At 37.3% G+C, this 21,410-nt stretch overlaps 1 protein-coding gene across 2 annotated transcripts; it reads right to left on the minus strand.

Moving 5' to 3' along the window:
• Nucleotides 1–2,215: 2,215 nt before the first annotated feature.
• Nucleotides 2,216–20,900, minus strand: HERPUD2 (HERPUD family member 2). 2 transcript variants are annotated; one of them, XM_007431483.4, is made up of 8 exons: nt 20,374–20,900; nt 16,762–16,839; nt 14,725–14,838; nt 13,851–14,002; nt 9,237–9,293; nt 7,075–7,398; nt 4,106–4,220; nt 2,216–2,742 (listed from the first exon to the last, which is right to left on the minus strand). In XM_007431483.4, exons 1-8 carry the CDS (start codon nt 20,518–20,520, stop codon nt 2,584–2,586), a joined length of 1,146 nt encoding a protein of 381 aa, XP_007431545.1. In that variant the 5' UTR covers nt 20,521–20,900; the 3' UTR covers nt 2,216–2,583. The 2 variants fall into 2 exon arrangements, with proteins under 2 accessions (XP_007431545.1, XP_007431544.1); XM_007431482.4 differs by having other exon boundaries at nt 9,237–9,359; nt 20,374–20,896.
• Between the last annotated feature and the right edge of the window lie 510 nt (nt 20,901–21,410).

Here is a 21,410-nt window from a genome sequence, read left to right on the forward strand (position 1 = left end):
TACCTTTTCTCATCTTTGACATTCTATCAGATTTCTATGATGCCTACTATATCTATGTTTCAAAATTAAACATTTCAAGTTTCCAATTTCATCCCACGGGCTCCTACCATTAGCATCTACCATGATAGACTTTCTTCTTTTTCTAAGCTGTAAATACAGAGTAAAACATAGCAATCAATTTCTGCTTGGTTAAGTCAGGATACTCTCATTCCCTATAGAAGATTCAATCCAAACTGGAAACTCCCAAGAATTTTCAAAACTGATTATCTGCCATCTTTTAAATATTAGAATACCAGCACTCTAGTTCTCTGTTAGTTTCAGTGGAGGCTGTCCCTTTGTAGACTCAAGTCACCAGTAAAAACATGATAATCTGCAATTACTAGAGAGCATGATATCATTAGAATAGTAGGCTGTTACTACTGTTCTAATCCAGATTTACTTCTGGACTTAAGTTATAAGTATTTTTATAATACTCAATTGCCAGTTTGTTCTGTGTATATCTAATTAATAACTAGCAAAGGGATAATGCAACCAGGCTAAATTGATTAGAATAACTACTGATTAAACTTGATTTGATGGACTTTTTCATCCATAACTTTCAACTTTGTTCCATTCAAGTTTGATTGGGTTCTGTGAAAAAAAATCTGCTAACTTTTAACTTGTGAAAATGTGAAAGATTCCCTGCTTAATTACTGATCATAATTGATATGGGTAGAAAAATACCTTTTAGGATTCTCTTATATTAATCAGTCACATTAGTGAACAGAACCTACTTCTGCTGTTTGATAAACATGCCAATGGCCCATTTCCAAGTAAGGAAGCCATGAATGATTGACTTTGCCAGAAAATAACTGAAACTAGTGCTACAAGCACAAATGCAGTTGAAAAAGTATAGGTGGTAAGAGTTAATTCCTTAATACCACTTTATTTAGTCATAAAGGTCCTATTGTTTTTAATATTATTCCTTCACTCTAATTATGTTCAAATCAGTAATTGCTATGGCCATTAACTATTTTTTCACAGATAAACTATCCAAACTGTATGCTAGAAAAGGGTTGATTTGCCTCTTGGCCATCAATTTTAGAAGACACTCAAATTCACTTTCAGCAGGCAGTTAAGAGAAAAATTATTTCAAGAATCTAATGGCAACTGCAGTACCAGGGCCAGCTTAATGATTGTCTTGATATTTGTAGTTGTAGCCTAATGGATTAAGTTGCCTTCTAGAGTTAACATTTTAAGAAATATCAGCAATATTAATGTTTCAAAAATATCCAAATGAATTCTCACTTGAGGCATAAATGACCAGGCTCAAATTATCCTACTTTGGACACATTAAGCGAAGACCCAGCTCTCTGGAGAAGGCTCTAATGCTGGGAAAGGTGGAAGGAAAGAGGACAACCTGCAGCAAGGTGGACAGACACAGTTACAGTAGCAGTTAGTGCACATCGGAAGAGCTGAAGGACCAGGTTAGGGACAGATCATCATGGAGAAAATCTATTTGTGTGGTTGCTAAGAGTCAATGACTTGATGGCACATAATCATCATAATAATCATTAATTTGGGGACCTTTATAATGAGTTGTTTTTTTTTACCCGCCAACCATTGAAAGTTCATGAACTCTGCCTAAATACATCACTTATTTCTATCTTTTAAGTTATTCTATGCATTGGTTTTTTAATGTATTTCTGTTGCACCTAGCACTGCTCATTTTGATATATGTAACCTCTGGATCTATTATGTCTGCCCCACCCCCAAATATCTCTATCTATGGCAAATGATAATTGCAGTTCAACACATGTGAAGAACAGCAGTTTAGATGATGCTGCTATAAATAACAGTTAAGATGTATTCAACATTCTTTATGATTGTTTTTATACAGAACAGACATACTGAGCCTTGCTCATGCAAATTAATACTGAAGAGTTCCAGATAAGTTTCCTCATTACTATAGCTTAATTTAAAAACTAATTACATTCATCTGTGTGTCCTGTAACTATTTTTTAAACTTCAGTATGGATTAAATGTTTGTAATGTATTTAGTTGTTATCTATTCTCTTCAAAACGTTGCTTTATTATTGATATCATGAGGTGAGTGGGAAAACCTAGAGAACAGGCCAATAGCATGGCTGAGTTGCTCAAAACTATAAGTCCAATATAGATTTTTGATACACAGTTTTTTTTAAAAAAGAAACAATGACAAAGATTCCAACACAAGTTCTATTTTACTATGAAGGAGCTTATTTCTAATTGGTAATTTAATAACTCTTTAAAGGAAGGACATTGCACCAATTACAGGTTCCTTCCCTTAGTGTTAATACAATTAAAACAAAAACATGGAAGACCAATTTTTTACATTTTTCTTCTTTAAAGAAGAATATTTTTAAAGCATTTAGTAGTCCATTTTGCTTAAAATATTCATTAGCATGAGAAAGCTGAAAGAAAAAAATCACATTTTTGTACAGCATGATCAGAAAATTTACATTATATATATATATTTTTTGCAATTGCACTATATTTAAAATTCTTCCCTCCCAGAGTCAACTTCCACTCCACTTTAAAGCATACTAGTAGTTCCTTCTTTGCTTAGTTGCCAACTTGTGGAGGTCCTTCAGGAATGAGGGATGTAAAGAAAGTGGTGATGAAGGACCACGCAGAAGCCATAAATCCAGGATGCTGTTCTGTATTGACGTCAACAATGTCTTCGCCGCTGTCTTCATCAATACCTTCATCCATGAGACGTTCCTTTATAGAAAAAAAAATCCTAAGTGATTTAATTGCTTTAATGGAATTTGTATTAATGGAATTATTGTAAACTGCAGTTTCTTGGAAAATATGTCCTCTTTCCTATCCAGATACCTAAGTACAATGTATTCATTCCTCTTTGCAAATTTGATAAATTATAGGCAAATCAACACCATGTTATAAATGGTAAAAATTAATAAGAGATTGCAATCCAATATAAATTTACTCAGAAGCTCTGGTTTCAACTAAACTTACTCCCTATTAAGCATGCATAGACTCATAACCTTACTTTTATTTTATTTTAATTTATTTATACATCACATTTATATAGCCACCCATCTCACACGAAGTGACACCGGGCAGCATTCAACAATTAAAAATAAAATAACAAGTGAATAAAAACAGGCATTATAAAAAGATAAAAAGTTATTATTAGAATAAAAACATTATCACAGATTTTTAAAAAGATTTTAAAATATACAAACCCCACGGAGAGAGCAGAATATCAATTACAGTGGAGCCATCTAAGAATGTCTCTGGTTCCCAAAGACCCCCAGCCCTGATGACACAACTGGGTCTTGAGGGATTCCTAAACAACAGCAGGAAAGGGGCGAGTCTAACTTCAACGGGGAGAATGTTCCACAAGGACAGAGCCACAGCAGAGAAGGCCAGCCTACTGGGATCCACCAAATGCAAGTCCCTGGCCAATGGAATGTGTAGCATATCTTCCCTGCCAGATCTAATGGGATGAGCTGTTGTGATCAGGGAAAGGCAGTCTCTCAGATAACCTGGCCCCATGCCATGAAGGGCTTTAAAGGTCAAAACCAGCACCTTGAATTTGACCTGGAAGCAAACTGGCAGCCAATGCAGTTCGCAAAGCAGAGGTGTATTGTGTGCTCTTCTAGAAGCACACATAACTGCCCGTGCTGCCACATTCTACACCAGTTGAAGCTTCTGGATATTCTTCAAGGGCAGCCCCATGTAGAGTGCATTACAGTAGTCTAATATAGAGGTGACTAGGGCATGAGTGACTGTGAGCAGAGCCTCCCATTCCAGGAAAGGGCACAATTGGCACACAACATGGAGTTGTGCAAAGGCCCCCCTAGCCACGACTGCCACCTGCTCTTTGAGCAGGAGTTGCAAGTCTAGGAGGACCTCCAAATTGTGCACTGAGTCTGCCCAGGGCAGTGCCACCCCATCCAGTACCAAAGTAGTCCCAGAACTGGCAGGATCCCGAACCCAATGCCACTCAGTCTTGCCAGGGTTCAGATGAGTTTAAATTTCCTCAATTTAGAGATCAAGTTTCATAAAATAATAATTTTTAAATTTAAAATTAATGGTGTTGCTCAACTCATCTCCTTACCATTTCTTCAAGTCCAGCATTATTTACATTTTGACCATCATGGTTTATATCTGCATTGTTTGCTGCAGGCTGTTGGATTCCTTCTTGTCTGAATGGGAACCACCCAGCTTGGTGCCTTTATAAGACATTGACAAAATTACTAAAAAAAATAATGTATCTTTTTAATCTAAGATGAAATAAAACATGTAAGTCAGGAAATAATATAAAACAACAAATTATAACAGATCAGTTAAGGGTAATATCATTTAACTCACTCTTCCCCAGATGCATTAGGAACACAACTTGTAGAACTCCTCAGCCAGGAACTTACATATTTTTGAATGCAATTGAATGTATTGTGTGTAATTGAACGCATAACTGAAATGGTTCAATTATATATTTTTGAATATATGTAACATGTAAAACATACATGTAGAAGCACTAACATATTCTGTTTTAATTTAGATGAGCACATAACAATCGGTGTAAATATTATGAGTGTTACTGATCAACTTTCACAAATGAAAAATATGCACACTTACTATACAATGGATTAAATCTTAATGTAAACTAAAACGTTCAATTGATTTCAGTGAGTCTAAATTTGACTAAAGTTGTATCAAACCACTATAAAAGATATAAACTGGGTGGTGAGTGAGAGGATTTCACACTCATTTCCAATTGTGAGCTATATGCCACATGCCCATGTACTGGATATGATCTTGCGCTAATAGGATACAGTGGGGGTGGTGCTGGACTAGGTCTAGGGAGACCTAGATCCAAGTCCACTCTTGATTACAGAAGTTCACTGGATGATTTTGAGACAATCATTATGTCTTCACAGGGTGGTTGTTGTAAGAAAATTGGGAAAAGGAATTCCTGGAGGAAAGGCAGTATTTAAATCAAACAAATGAATGTACTAAACCTCATAACCCTTTCTTATCAAAATAAGGAGTAAAAATTTGCTTTTCATGCTATATACATCCTTCAGAAAATTTCTGATGTTGAGTATCCGTTACACAGCTCAATTGTAAATAACCTAGAGGGCTATATATAAAATATTTTCAGAATCCAGAATATACATTCTCTGGGCTGTACTAATGTGAATTTCATACTGAAGATATTAAGTCATCAACTCTGAATGTACAGTTCAAGCGTATCAAACAACTAGTGAGAGCCTGTTTGGTCTAGTGGTTAAGGCACCAGGCTAGAAAGCAGAAGACTGTGAGTTCTAGTCCTGCCTTAGGCATGAAAGCCAGCTGGGTAACTTTGGGCCAATTTCTCTCTCTAGCCTAACTCACTTCACGGGGTTGTTGTTTTGGGGAAAGTAGGAGGAGGAAGACGTATTAGGTATGTTTGTTGCCTTGAGATACAGTGGTACCTCGGGTCACGAACGCTTCTGTTCACGACCAATTCGGGTCACGAACAGCACCGTTCGCAAAATTTTGCTTCCGTTCGCGAACTCCGCATCAGAAGACGAACAGGATCCGTGGCCATTTTCCCTGCTGACACACGTGGTCGTGGCTTCCTGTAGGGAGGGGGACTCTCCCTCCAAACAATAACCGCCTCCCCACCCGCCTTCCTGTCCTCCACGCCTCAAGCAAGGTTAGTGTTCTCTCTCTTCATACTGTACTGTACTGTACTTTGTGTCATATTTTTGTGGTTTAAAAAAAAAATACATATGGTTCAGAACAGATTAACTGTATTTACATTGAACCTTATGGGAAAATTTGATTCAGGTCGTGACTAATTCGGGTCGTGACCAGAGTCGCGGAATGAATTAAGTTCATGACCCAAGGTACCACTGTATTTATAAAAAATAATAAAGACAGTATAATTTTTTTTTTTCAAAAAAAGCAGTTTGTGTCATATGCTTCAACTCCCTGAATAAGACTGATAAATTTCTAATTCTACAGAATTTTAATGAGGAGACATAACTGAGAAATTAAAAAGCATATTCAATATATGACATATAAATATCATATTAAAATATGAACATGATTCTGAATTTTATATAGATAGCATTTCAGATATTAAATAGAAATAAACTTTAAAATAGATTATATAATTAACTCAATGCTTGACAATTATGTACACTAATAGTTAACCTTGGGACTAAGATCAAGGAGATTTTCTGAATTCAATCTATGGATTTCCTAATATATAGCACCAGGAATCTCACCTCAATTATGAACTCACTGGATAGCCTTAGGCAAACTACTCATCCCTCAGACTCTCATGGTCTGTCTTTCCACCGATTGTAAGTGTTACTGAAAGAATTAATTTGATATAATGATGGATAAAATAGTTTTTATTCTGTTCATGACCCATTTCTGTTTTATTTTAAGATAGATATTCCCATCAGCTTGCTCAAATTTTAGAAATGCATTGTAAACTTATATGTTTATATGATCTTTTCAAGGGTTCCTTTTCATGTTTAAATTCCCATTTTTTTACAGATTCTAGCATCACAGAATAGTTAGAAAGGATGCCTTCTGCTATGCGGAATAATCATGAGTCCAAAATGTCCCAGATTTCAGCAAAAATATACATCTTTTCTAGAAAACCATATGAGGAAAAAATCATATCTGATGCTAACAAGGAACTCATCTTTTTAAATATATAATTATCCAGGAAGAGAGGATGCATTGAGATGCACTGGTTTTTCCTTAAGCAATCTCAGGGGTGTTTTAGATGCAGGTGATGGTGCTACACTTTGTAAGTACTCCGAATAGCTAGACCATGTAAAAAAATAAAATAACTGCGACATTCAGACCATTAACAGTAAGCTCCCTAATCATGTGACAGAAAAGTTAATAAATCTGCAGACTAATCCATATATCTATTTCCAAAGTGAGTGCTAGGGAGTGCAAACTGATGAAGTTCACAACAAAATACATAATGTACAAACTCTTCCACTTTCTCCAATTCAGTGTGCTTTAAATTCACAAAAAAAGTATGGATTATATAAATATACCATATTTACTTACAGGTAAACTAGTAACATAGCTCCCATCACCATAACAAAGCGACTGAAGGATGAATAGAAATATACAATACTAAGGAGAATAGCTGCTCTGGAGAATGTGTACATCCAGTCCAGCCAATCTCTATTGAAGTCCTCTTCATTCATGACTGGACCTCCTTGAGCATTCATCTGCACATTCTGGTTTACAGGCCTGTTCTCCTGTGGAGCTACATTTGGAGCTGCTGGGGCCTCATTCACAGGATCATTCTCAGAACTTGTGGGTTGTGGAGTTGGAGGACTGGTAGAGTCAGGATTGAGGGTTGCCTGGGCTGAAACTGCAGCTTGACTGTAACAGAAATAATTAATGGCTTCTCAAAAGCAAGGCATATTAGTTAGCTAACTATATTATACAACAAAACAATTTCATCATGGCACTTGAATTAGCTGCTGTGAGAAGGGCAGCCCTCTCCCTTTAAAGAATTAAGGAAGAGAAGAAAGCACTCTCCCTCGCTGGTAGCTGAAACAGGCATTTTGAAAATAAGAGTCAGCCTGAAGCACAGAAATTATGTATAGGTAGTCCTCAACTTACGACGGAAATTGGGAGCAGCATTTCCATCGCTAAGCAATTGGTTGTGCTTGGGTCTTGACCCTCGCCACACAGGGGTGTGGCAAGGGTCAGAGGGGATGTGCAGGGATGCAAGGGAGGCGTGGCGAGGGTTGGAGAGGGTGCAAGGGAGGCGGTGAGGCTTGGAGAAGGTGCACGAGGGTGCAAGAGAGGCACAGCACAGCTTGGGAGGGTGCGCGAGAGTGCCCAAGGGAAATGTGGCAAGGATTGAGGATGGTGCTCAAGTGGTGGGGGGGTGCAGCAAGGGTCAGAAAGGGTGCATGGGGGTGTGAGGGAGGTGCAGTGAGGGTCAGGGACGGTGCATGAGGGTGCATGGAAGCTATGGCAAGGTTCAGGGAGGGTGCATGGGAGTGTCCAAGGGACTACTGTGGCACAAGCACAGAGGGGCTGAGGAAGAATGCACAGGTGGGGGAGACTTACTTCAGTGACTTGTGACCTTCCCTGCCAGCTTCCCCACTGACTTCACGGGGAAGTCCTCAGAGAAGGTTGCAAATGGTGATCACGTGATCGCAGGGCCCTACAACCAGTTGTAAGTGCAAGCTGGTTGGCAACTGCCCAGATCGCACTCATGTGACAGCAGGGGTGCTGGGACAGCTGAAACTCCAAGGACCAGTCTTAACCACCATTCATTCAGCACCATTGTAACTTCAAATGGTCACTGAATGAATAGTTGTAAGTCGAGGACTACCAGAAGTGCTTCTTTAAGCCTGGCCCCTGTTTTTTTCCTCTCTCATATGAAACTGCTCTTCAGGGGGTCTCAGGTTTATAAAAGGATTTGTACTGTACATAAGTTTTCTCTCTTCTGTGTTTCTCTGCTTTCAAAAAATAAGCTTGCTTTTACAGGTACCATCTACTCTAAATGAATTATCAGAAAATTCTGTGGCCTGATTTTCATCCTATACTTGTTCACCATGACATGTATCTTCATCTTTTTGTAGTGCATTTGAGGGAAGAAAAATGTTCTTTATGTGGCAAGAAGATTAGTGAAGAGGGAATGGTTGCATAAAAAAATTCCTCAGAGGGTTTGGGGTTATTAGTAATTAGTTAGTACTACATACCTCCCAAATCAAGGGAATATGCTTATTTTTTTCTTCAATCATCAACTGAATTATTGTGAATAAGATTAATCATGCCACATATATGATAAATTTCATAGCATTTATAGTAGATTGATTTCCCCTTTGACACAGCTGTCCTGCTAAGATAGATTCTTACATAAAAAGAAACTGAAAATATAGAATTGTTTCTTGACATAGGGGTTTTCCATTTTTCCAATAAAATTTATCCCAAAATGCAGTCTAGGCGATGGAAATGTTCATTTTGTAATTACTTTTCTCCAAAACAAAGCACTTGTCTGAGTCAGCCACCAAAACAAAAACTATCCTTAAATAAGCAATTTTTATAACTCCACAATTCTAGTACATGTTTTAACAAATCTATATTTTTATTTCAGAATTGGTTTGTTAAAACTAAGCTACAAAAAAATCAATCTAGACTCTGCCTTAGTTACCAATCTTCCATCTTAGTACTAATTAAAATCATGCTATATTTATACTTACTATTGCATATAATACTGACGTGCATACATTTGTTGCCACCATAACATCTGCAGAGGGCTGAAAGTAGGATAGATTGGAAAACCAGCTGACATTCCTTGCCCAGGAAACTGATTATCTAAGTTGCTACAAAAAAATTAAAGCTAATTATATCCCATTATTTTATGTAGCAGAGGTACATATAGTTAAAATAGTGCCATCAAATCTGAGCTGCAGAAATTCAGAAGATCACTAAAGAGTTAGCATTTCTGTATCTCTTTGCTTCCCTCTAGTACTAGTTTGGATTTTTGCAGCCCATATCTAGTAGCCATGAAGCTAAAATATTTATTTCAAAAAAATGTATATGGCCCTATCACAGAATCTAGGCAGTTCATAACTGATAAAACATACAACAAAAATGGAACAATAACTGATTCAGCATTTTTTGCCCAAAAAGTAAATATAAACAACAACCTTATTTTAGGATACTTCTTACATAGAAAAGCATTAAAAAGAACAAAGTATTACATATTATGATGATGATATTATTTCATCATCCCCCATAGTTTACTGTTTACAAATTTAATTCCCAGTGTTTGGCAAACATGTAGAAGTGAAAGACTGCAATGAGTTCAAAAGAACTTTCTATAGAAAAGTCAATATGGATTCTGGAGGATAAAATGTTGGCACATTCACTAATTGCTACACTCCCTTCAAACCAAAAGTTTCAACTGTCACTTTAAGAAGTGATGGCTAAGCCTGCTTTTTCCTTCTCTCCTCCACCTTTTTCCACAAGTGTCATGTTTTTTAAGTGGAAAGCTAGGAGGCAGAGACTGCCCCCTTGCTGATATTTGTAAGCTACTCTGGGAACCTTTAGGTTAAAGAGCAAAGTAAAATGGCTATAGCATAAACAAGCCAGAAACAGTTTTTTTTATCATGGTAATACTCAATCTGAAGTCCCATTTATAGTAGCAGTATATGGTAGCACTATTTACAGCAGTAGTAAATGGAAGTACTATTTACACCAAACAATCTGTAGAACAGGTTAGATCAGTGTTTCTCAACCTTGCCAACTTTAAGATGCGTGGACTTCAACTCCCAGAACTCCCCAGCCAGCTGTTATGCTTAAAGTAAAATAAAACAGCTTAACAGAATACCTTAGCACAAATTGTGTTCCATTACATTAAAAATGTAGCAAGTCTTGTAGTTATAATGGTTTACCTCTCAAATTGGATTTAGTTAGCAAGGGCAAATGCCAAAATATAACAATTGTTGTCACCACTGTTATTTAGTTTATATTTATTTATTACTTCAATTTATATAGCCTGTTGTTCTGCCCAGAAATGGCAAACATATAAATCTAACAACTCACATGTATCTAAAATCCTTACAATGAAAATGCTATACATTCTTTTTAAAGGCAACAACAGAATTCACTGTAATACAAGTTGATGCAACCATATTGCATCAGATCACAATTCTACCTTAGAAGAAAATTGGTTGCAAGGTGTCACAGGAGACCTTGCTAATTCTCTATGTACCCAGACTGAAGAGATATAAAAATGGTAGTAATGGGAAGAGAGAACCAGTAGTAATTCTGTTATTCAAAAACCGTTGGGGGAAAAAAAACATTCCCCCTAAAAATCTATTTGGTCTCTTTATATCACATATTCTTCTACATTAAAGATCTTTCTAATGCAAGGAAAACATTGAAATTGTAACTATTTATTATTAGTGCCAAAAGACTAGATAACTGCACCTCATTTTTTAATATACTTAAGGGGCCTTTAACAATCAAATTTTCTTGTGGTCTTCATAATTCTTGAAGGGTAAGTTCTAATTAGTTACCTTCTGGTTTGCAGTTTGAATTTTTCTATTCCATAAGGGATATTTACATCTACATCTATATCTTCTGGGCCACAGAGATTTTTCTCTGTTTAAAGACACACAGAAAAATTAAGGACTTCCATTTGGTATTCTCTGTACACACTGAAGGCTAAATACACAGAGCTTTCCAGGAAAATATATACTTAGTAGTTAATAGAAGACTGATTTTCTGTAAGATGACTGGCAGAGACAAAAAAATCATTTTCCCTAAAATAATTACATATTGTGCCTCTTGTTTACAATATCATCTGAAATGAATGAAAGAAAAATAAATTGTGAGTTTGTAAAACTAAAAATGAAGAATGGAATAGATTGGAATAAAAATTGTCTGGTCTTGTCGAGTGCAGTAAAAGAATATGTGCAGAGAAGTGATGGTGTAGGCTTAGTTATGAAATGCCTAAAATGTATTTTAGAGAGTATAAATTGCTGTTCTCTAGGTCATTGTGGATATGTGTGAAAGTAAGAATCCCTAGGTTGGTGACAGCTGTATGTTACTCTCTAGTGAATCATAATAATAATTAAAAAACAGAAATGAGAAAAACTGCAACATTCTAAATTAAAGCAATGAAGCTACTAGGTGGCATAAATGGATTGGTGGGGACAAGAAAAGAAATTACAGAAAAAGCAATTGGGCTATTCAGATACCAAGAATGGTTCAGAATGGTGATTGTTGAATATCTGCTTAGAAAAACTTTCTTAGTTTTTAATATATGGCTAAAGTATAAGTCTGTTCATACGTACATAAGGCAAAGGAATGAATATAAATCTAAAACCAGATATATTTATCTCCGAAGAGAATAATTGAAAAGTAGATGTAAGGAAAGAGGATATAAGGGCTATTTAGAACAAAGAGAAATGAATTAAGTTACAGTATATCACAGAACTGTGCAGACTTATGCTAATGGGAATTATGAAAAAAGTTTTTTTGGTGGAATAATGAAGTGAAAGAGAATATGAAGATATTAAAAATGAATGCGGGAAAAGATAAGGATGAGAGGAAGATACAGTATAAAGTGTACAGAGAGAAAAATAGTTGCAAAGAATGTAATCAACGATTACAAGCAACTTTAAGATTCAAAGAGGCAGAAAAAATGCAGAGCAATTAAAATATAAAACTGCATTGGAAGTGAGTGTAGAGGAGTAACCAAAGAGCTTCCAACAGGGTGAAAGGAATAAAAAATGATGAAAATATTTGCAAATAACTAATATGAGGGAATACTGGAAGAAATATTTTAGATATTTGTATAGGAATGAGTGATTATGTTGAAGAATGGAATTGAAACTAATGCTACAACTACTGGAATCTTTAAAAAAAATTATGAAAAGGAAGCCATAAATACCATGAGAAAGTTGAAAAATAGCAAGGCTGCAAGTTTAGATGGTACAAGTGAACAAATGTTAAAATATTAATGTGTTCATTTGTTTAAGGAGTGGCAATGCAATTCATGTAATGTGTTAAATAAGACTGCATCTGTTCCTTATTACTGGAAGAATACCATTATTGTTGGTATCAAGTGTGAGTGCAAAACCTACAAGGTGATTACTTTGTTAAGTGAGCCTGAGAAGGAATCTGGCAGAATTCTGACTGACACAGTACAAAATGTGATAATGAGCAAAATTTGGGAAAGTCAGTGTAGCTTTATGCAAGTCATGGGATGTGCCGACCAAATTTTTCAGATCATTGATAAATGCATAACATTGAGAAAGCAAGCATACTGTACATTTACTGATTTAGAGAAAGCATATGATAGTATGAATAAGCTTGAATTATGAAGGTTGTTTCTTTAATGTGAAAAAGAATACATGATAGAACTAAAGCATATGTGAGAATAAATGTAATAATTGGGGAATGGTCAACACAAAGCAGAGAGAGATAAGATAGAATGTCTTAATGTTTAATGTATTTGTGAACAATTGTATATGGAATCCTTGTGCTGACATTAAAGGCATATTGGTTGGAGATATGAATGTACATGTATTTTTGTATGTTTTTTATGTATTAGCTGAAAACCTGAATGATTTGCAGTGAATATCAAATAGATTGCATGATGCAATGAAGATCTGAAAATTAATAAATCAAAGATCAAGATCATTGTGTGTGCAACAAGAAAAGTGAAGTGAACAATAGCAAGTTACTCATTCTGGGAGAAAGTTAATGGTTTGTATGTGGTCAGTTATGAGAGGCAAAATGTATGTAAGACCATGCTTCTTCCCACGTTGTTACATGGAAGTGAAAGTTGGGTATGTCAGGAGAAACACAGAATTTGAATGCAGTGGAAATGGAAGTGTGTATGATAGAACAAGGGATAGGATATAGAATAAATTAGTTTTGAAGGAATGTGGACTGAAAATACCAGTGCAAAAGGTGGTTTGGTCTTTTAAATGGAACAAATGAGGATCAAATAGCAAAGCAAATCATATAATATAAAAATGTACAAGTTGGAAGGAAACAAAGTTGTGATTAAAATAAGGGAGGGGACAAGTCTGAAGAACAAAAGACAATGCGTGAAGTGGTTTATGGACATGATGGAAGGAAGGATAGTTTGCAAGGGCAGAAAGATAGGGAGAGATATAGTTAATGCTGTTGGTATACATTAGTTTTAGCCACGTAATTTTCTTTTTCTTATTTCATCTTTTTAATTTCTTTGTCTTACTATTTTTATGCCATTTCAGTGCTCTGCATTATGTTGCTTACACTATAAAATGTTTAAATGAAACTCTTAGGATTCAGATCATTTATATGCTACTTACCCCTGCATTACATATGGGAATGGATGGCTTTGCATTTGATTATTTTGCGTTTGTGCAAGGTTGCGATGTCGTACACCTTCGGAATTACTGGCAGCTGTATATACAGTTTCTTGAGATGGGGAAGGAGATGTTGATCCCGAATGTTCTGAACTCTTAAAATAAAATGCAGATAATACTTTGAATCAGATGTGCAAAGCATTCAGTGCTTTATGCTAAAAGATCTGGTTCTTCAAAACATTATGAAAACTAAACTAATATTCTACAGTGGACTATTAGCTTCTTTCTATTAGAAATCCAATCTGCAGTTTCATACCTTGTGCCAGAATAACTTATTTATGCTCCTCACACCATTTAAAAAAATTTTTAACAGACTATTTTGCTGACTAAAATTAGTTCACATGATAGTCTTTTTCTTTTCCACCAACACCATCAAGAATCAAAAGGTAAACAGATTATAAATCAGAAAACATCATAATGAATCCAGAACTCATAGTATAATTGTGAATATCAGCCTATACAGAGCAATTTCTATCCAGACCATGATATTTGCAAGTACTCTGTAAGGTACTTGCTAGAATCGGTTAAAAACCTCCAAATATTGTACATATTTCTGGAGGGATGGGGAATAATACTTGCACATTTTTGTTTTGATTTTAAAAAAGCATAGTTTTAAAGATACAATCCAAAAATTATATAATTCTATTATACCTACCAGCTTAATCAATAAACTAATATTCTAAACTGGACAAAATAATTGATATACTGCCATCCTTTCATCATACTACTGTTACTTCTATGGGGGGTGCATATATTAAAACAGCATTTAGTTATTGACAGAACTTAAATGACTACATCTTACACAAAGATAACTTACCAAGCTGTTGCTAGATGCTGAAGATTCATGATTTTCCCTAATAGTGTCAGGTTTTGGAGAATTCGGGGGTGTCCGTGAAGAACATACTAAATGAACCATGTGATATTCATCTTGCTAAAATAAAAAGGAATATTTTTAGTGCTGTCTACTTTCTCTCAATCATTAAATCCAGGGTGACTAGCAGAACCAATCATGCGGCTAAGTGCTCATACAACTGGTATAGTGGGTATGTTTGTACCATGCACTAATCTATTTTCTACATTTGCATAGACTGTATGAAATGTGTTGGGTTCACACAATAAATTAATCTATGATTTAAAAAAAAAAACAACCTTGGAAAATTATGCAAATACAATTTCTAGGTCTTAACTTGACCTAGTTAATACAGCCAATGAGTACCAAGTGTAGGCTGTCCATAATGGCAGGTCCTGCTGCAGCATCTGCATGAACCACCCAAGTTCTAACAATCTTCTTTTTCAAAGGGTAGCCCAGCATGCAGCAATGGGTAGGCCAGTACATACAGCACTCTCTTGGCTGGCTTGCTCTCCTGGCTTCCTTATCAGAGAGAGGAAAGACAGAATGTGTCAGCAAAAGAGAGAGAGAGAAGAAGGGAAGGAAGGAGAAAAGAAGGAAAGACTGTGTGTGTGTGTATGTGTATCTGTAAATCATATTTCCCCATGTATTTTCCTGAGTGTTCAGGAAAAATTGATCTAGTGATCTGTTTGTGGCTATGACCCCACTCTCACTTTTATACTAAGGAACATCTCAGCTTACTTGTCTGTGCAATGGGGCTTGTGAGCTCTTTAGTCACTGGATCAGAAAAATGTGTGAGTAAATGACTGATGTTAATGTCTAGATCACCCCATTTCCTAAATTTATACTCAGTCTTCCAATTGCTTTATCCAGTTCCAAATAAATATTCAGTTTTTTTTTTTTTTAACTTTTGAGTACTATACATTGCCATTTGTCTACAATGGATTCCTACCATGGGGAGTACAGGAATGTAGATTCAATGGAAGATTTACTGTTTTACAGATACTCCTTTCCCACCATAATATATGTAGGCTTTGTGCTCTTTATTTTATTTTATTTGAGAACAGTGTTGCTTTATAATTATAACTTACTAGTCCTAGCAAAAAATAGCATGCAGATCTAAGCAAAATTCAAACACTTCTCTATCTGTCTACCTACCTACCTACCTACCTACCTACCTATGTATCTAAAATATATTTTAAAGAAGTTTCTGGATTTTGCTTAAGCCTTTTTTCTGAGCAATTTTTAAAAATAAAAAAAGTGTTTAGATCTTGCTTTTCACTGCATTATCAGAAAAATGCCCTAGTGTTGCTGTACCAGATTGCATATCTGCTTCTCAGTAAGATGAGAAATATTATTGCCTGTATGCATTGTTCCAGTATCTTTTAAGATCTCTGAAATAGAGAAGATGAGTAGAAAACTACTCCCCTTGGCTCCACCTATAGCAACCTATTAACTCCACCTACACTCTGGAGAGTAGGCAGAATAGGTTCTCCCTCTTTTCCATCAGTCCAGTAAGCCATCACTAATCATTGCTACTCCTCCATAATTTATATTGTTGTTGGCAACAGACAGCAATTTTAATCATCAATAAATAACTACAGGGAGAGGTTATTAGAAAGGACTGTACCTGTTGTTCAGGATTAGAACAGCTATTGATCTAATCAATGCAATACATTAGTTAGCAAGTATGACACTTTTAACACTTGTATTTATGATATATAAAATAACTAAACCTTATTAATCTACATGTACACTTAGAAATATCACAGTAATGGTTTTCTAAAACAGATAATCAATTCATATTGTAAACAAACTCAGCATGTTCTATTAAGTTTCTGTAGTTCATTATACAACATTGGAATTGCTCCATTTCACAATAGGAATTGCTCCATTTCATAATAGTGACAACCTCTATATAGTTTAACAGAACTTTATTTTCAATCTTTGCTATTTTGAAAAGTAAAAGGTCTATTTAAAATACAGTACAAGAGTAAAACTTACTTTTCTGAGAATATCTTTCAGTTGCAGGTGATCTGGAAGCAATCTGCCAGAATAGACCAGTCTCTGATCCTTTGTAGACTAAGAGATGTGACAAAGGAAGAATTAATCCTTTTCAGTAGCACTACCTTAGAGCTGTAAACAATATTTGTAGATTAATAAAGTTTGATTTAAACCTTTTCCTGCTTACATTTAACATTTGAGATATGTGTAAATGGTGTCTAAAGCTCCAATCTACATGTATAGTGATGATAATACACAAAAATGCCTTTATTACCTTTAACCACAGAATGGTTCCTCCAATCAGCTTTAATAAATAAAGTGTATGTATACTTCTCAAGAGGGATATATCTTGAACTAGTGTCATTTATAAATATTGGTGCTGCTAAATTTCAACATAAATAAGCTCATAAAATATCACAACTAGTTCTTTTTTCTCACATTGGCACTGCATTTTAACCAGTTTTTAACTAATGCTTTTATGGGTACAAGACAAAAAAAAAAAATCTGATTTCCCCCCCATTTTGACCTCACTTCTGGGGGCAGAAGATTCCATAAGCCAGGCACCACGGCAGAGAAGACCTGCCTCCTGGGACTGCCAAATGTAATCCTCTGGCAGACGGGACCTGCAGCATGCCTTCTCTGCCAGACCTGATGGGATGGACAGATGTAACTGGGGAGAGGCGGTCCCTCATAGTAAGTAGAGATTCAAATTTATTGTTGAAATAAATGGGATTTGACTAGCCTTATATCTCAGAACTACTGAGTCACTCTAAATGACATACCCAAAAGGGAGGAAATGTATGTCCTATAAACTCCTCTAGAAGACTGAATGGCTGATCCAAAAGAACCCTGGTAACCTAAACATAAATAAAGAGCTAGCATCTTCGTAATCTGAACATAGGATACAGGGTGATCTAATATTAATCTGTAGTGTAAAGTTATTCAAGTCATTTTTATTATCTGGGTAGTTATATTATTATATATTGTTTAATTACACTATTATATTGAAAATAAAACCTTACAGTACTATAACAGAGCTACCAGATCTAGACTACAAAAATCCCTGGTCAGTTTTCTTTATCTCTTTGCTTCCATCTACTGCTCGACTATATTTTTGTAGCCTAGACTGATACTCCTATTTAATATAAACTTGCATGGAATCTCCACGTTGTACCAGAAATGATGGGCTGGATGCTATTTATAAAATCTAAATAAAAATCAGGAGGCATATCACTAAGGCATGTACATAGCTGGGTGAGCTTGGGCCAGTCCCTCTCTCTCAGCCCCTAGGAACAAGGTAATGGCAAAACCACTTCCAAAAATCTTGCCAAGAAAACTGCAGGGACTAGTCCAAGTAGTTGCTACGAGTCAATACTGCAATTCTGACTTGAAGGCACCAGAACACACACACACACACACACACACACACACACAACACAAAACAACCTGCTAAGTAATTTTAATTTTTTTTTAATTTTTTAATTTAATTAATTTTAAGTAATTGATTTTCCTTTGGTATTCTATCTTTTAAACCAAGCCATTTTCAAATTTTCCTTGTCAATTATAATATTTCACAATATATTTCAGGAAATAATAATCAAATTTGGCACCACTAAATATGCATTAATTTAATTCAAACAGAACAATTTAGGGGAATAAAATAAGAAACTAGGCTTCATTCCCATAAATAATTTCAGAATACCACTTCCCCCTGTCAGCAGGCCTGCTTTCTTTGAAGCACTGTAGAACTGCAAGAAAGTGCAGGTGAGGTCTTAAAAATTACTTTTCATTTATTTAAAATGTTAGAAAACATATAATGTGGCAAAACAGCACATTAGATAATTTGCTCAAACACAGTCTGCAGAGAAAAGACTTATGGCAGAAATGCAAGCATCTATTGCCTAGTTGATGCCAAAGGAACAGTTATAGAAAAATCAGGAACCTCCTGAACCTCCCTGAGTTACACAGCATCTTGAATAAACTGAATCAAAGAAACAGGCAAAGAGAGAGGTGGTCAGGCAATTGTGTTAGTCCCAATCTGCCATGAAAAGGAAGAGATTCACCTTGAAAAGAAAGGGACTTAATAAGAAAGCAGATAGTTATCTATTCCAGTCAGTTAAAAAAAAAAAAAGAGTGGGGGAGGTAGGGCTGTGCAGTGGTTGGATTCAATTGCCAAAAGATGCTTCAGAGCAGGTAAAAGTGCAAACATGGCACCTAGCTACAGCACCTAAAAGAATACGCATTTTTCCCTACGATCACGTGACTAGTAGCTATGCAATCCCAGGAAAGGGCAGGGCTGTTTTATAAGATCTCCTTTTGGAGATCCAATCAAAATACTGCACAACTCTAATGCAGGAAGCAAAAGCAACAGTTTGGTTTTTTTAGACCACATTTTCAAAGAAACTTACTTTAGTTGAGGGAGATGGATGGCTTCATGGCCAAACAAATGTCAGGACACAAATAACAACAACAATAATTAACCTGTGTTAATCAATTCTGTGATTAACCAGAATTGTGATAATCATCTTCTTGGAGAGGTATGATTTGAGCATGAAGCTCAGGAAGAGAACCTAATATGACACAACTGTCTTGTTCTTATTCTTGTTCCTCTTGTTGTTGTGACTGACAAAATAAGACTTTCAAACTGAAGAATACTGTAGCAAAAGTTTGCAACAGAGTAGCTAATTAGGATGGCAAGCTACAAGAGGAAATTTCAGTGGCTTACCCAGTACCATTTAGAGGATCAATTTCAATTTATATTCTCTTAGACATAACTATTTAAAAGTTTGGGGTTATTTTGCAGATTGTACAGTTACTGGCAAACATGGATTTGCTTCTGCAGATTCAACAGTTGCAATGAGTTTCCTGATTAGTTATTCCCTTATAATATGAAGGTTGTATTATATGTGTGATTTAGCATGTATGTTATTCTAGACATATATCTAAGCATTCTGCATGAAATGGCTTTCTTGACTGATGAATAAGATTCCAATAATGGAAACCGTATGCACTTTTTTATTAGGAGACAGTGGGATACTAAGTTAAAACTGAAGTATCTGTACTCCAGTAGATAAGAGAAAGAGTGTTAAAGTGAGCAACATCTGGACTGCTTACTTGGCCTCAAGGCCAGAGAAACTGAGCAACAAGTGAGTGAGCTGCACTGTTGGATACCAGATGAAGAAAGGCAATCTTACTGGAGCACACTTTGGAAAAGTGAAATTTTGGATTGGGGAGCAAGGGGAAAAAGGCCTAGTTGGTAAGCCAGTATGCCAAGGTCTCACATCATTGCTTGGGGAAGAGCTGGTAGAAAAATGGCTATGCAGTCCCATGGGATACCAGTAGGAATGCCACCTTTTATTACTGACTACAACTTTAAAACACTGAAATATAGCAAAGAAAGCCTGCCCAAATACAGAGAGGCGGCGTGAAGAGCTCCATTTTGGAACGCTAGACTCCTTTTAAACGCATAATTACAGCAAGCCAAGAAGCAGAAAATAAAGCGACCTGCTTGCACGCAGCAGTTTTTCTCAGCCGGCACCTCTTGAACCCCACCGGCTGTGCTGCTCCGTCCGGGGGACTCGGGAGGAGCTAAAGAAAAGGCGAGGGGCTCACCGGCTTACTGGGGTACACCTTGGAGAGGTGGCACTTCAGCCTTCCGACGGTCCAGTCCAGGAAGCAGCTGATGGTCTGGTCCGTGTACTTCTGGTTGGGCGCTTTGATGATGAGGGTGACGGGCGGCCCTGCCACGGGGGTCTCCATTGGGGCCGGCGGTTGTCCAGACGCCAAGGGCGGCAAGCGGGCTCAGGAGCGGCAAGAGGCAGAGGAGAAGCGCCTTCCAGGAACGGGAGTGGCCGCGCAGCCCCCGGCGCCCATTTCTGTCCACTGGGAGCTGGTGTTTCGTCCTCAGAGCAGCCCCGGCCCAGTCCCCGAGAAGCGGGAGGGCAGCGTCACACACCGGCCACGCGCAACAACGGCCCGGCCCCCACGTAGCCCACTGCCGCCCCGCAAGCAGCCGGTCACCGGCAGCCTTCCCAACCCAGAGCGAGCCTAAAATGGAGTCCGGAAAAACAACCAACCAACCAACCGCCCCGCCTGGCGAGCGCTCGGCGCGGCGCGGCGGCGGCAGCGGCTACTCCAGCGCGTGGGCACCAGGGGGCACTGTGGGGCGGCGGCGGCGGCGGCCGGAACAGGCGAAGGCAAAAGAAAAGGAGGGAACGGATGGTCGCTGGCAGCCAGGGGCTGTGGTTCCTGCTTGGGCGGTTTGGGTCCCCGCGTGACAGAGAAGCGCTCGGGAAATGAAGCTTTCCCGTACTGTTGTGTCCCCTAATGCCTCGTGAATTTTTGTGGTGCAGCTGCGGAAGCCAGAAGACTGACAGTTGGGGCCAGCGAGAGGCAAAAACGGAAGCATAGCAATGGGAAAGCAGTGGGAGCGGAAAGGGAGGAAGAACAACCGAGCAAACAAAACAATAGGAGAGAAAATGCCATTTGATATTTGAGTGTGGTTTGCACGTTTGGGTGCGTCGGATTCTCACTGCAAAAGGTCTGGGAGGGGTAATCCAGCAGACCAACACATCTGGAAGGTGACAAGTCGGGGAAGGACGCCCTATAGCTGGAAGGGGAGGACCATAGACCACTGGGTTGAGCATCTG

The sequence above is a fragment of the Python bivittatus genome, unplaced genomic scaffold, assembly GCF_059951505.1.
Source record: "Python bivittatus isolate LINGU-HERP-01145 unplaced genomic scaffold, Pbiv_v1 ctg000610_np1212, whole genome shotgun sequence".
In the NCBI taxonomy this organism is placed as follows: domain Eukaryota; kingdom Metazoa; phylum Chordata; class Lepidosauria; order Squamata; family Pythonidae; genus Python; species Python bivittatus.

Bases quoted from the DNA above. Each gene is read 5' to 3' on its own strand.
- HERPUD2 (XM_007431482.4), bottom strand. From the start codon at position 20,520: ATGGAGACCCCCGTGGCAGGGCCGCCCGTCACCCTCATCATCAAAGCG. The intron at 9,360-13,850 runs GTAAGTAGCATA...ATTTTTTTGTAG, and splicing joins TTCCCATATGTAATGCAGGG to CAACTTAGATAATCAGTTTC. The intron at 2,743-4,105 runs GTAAGGAGATGA...TTTTCTATAAAG, and splicing joins ATGCTGGACTTGAAGAAATG to GAACGTCTCATGGATGAAGG.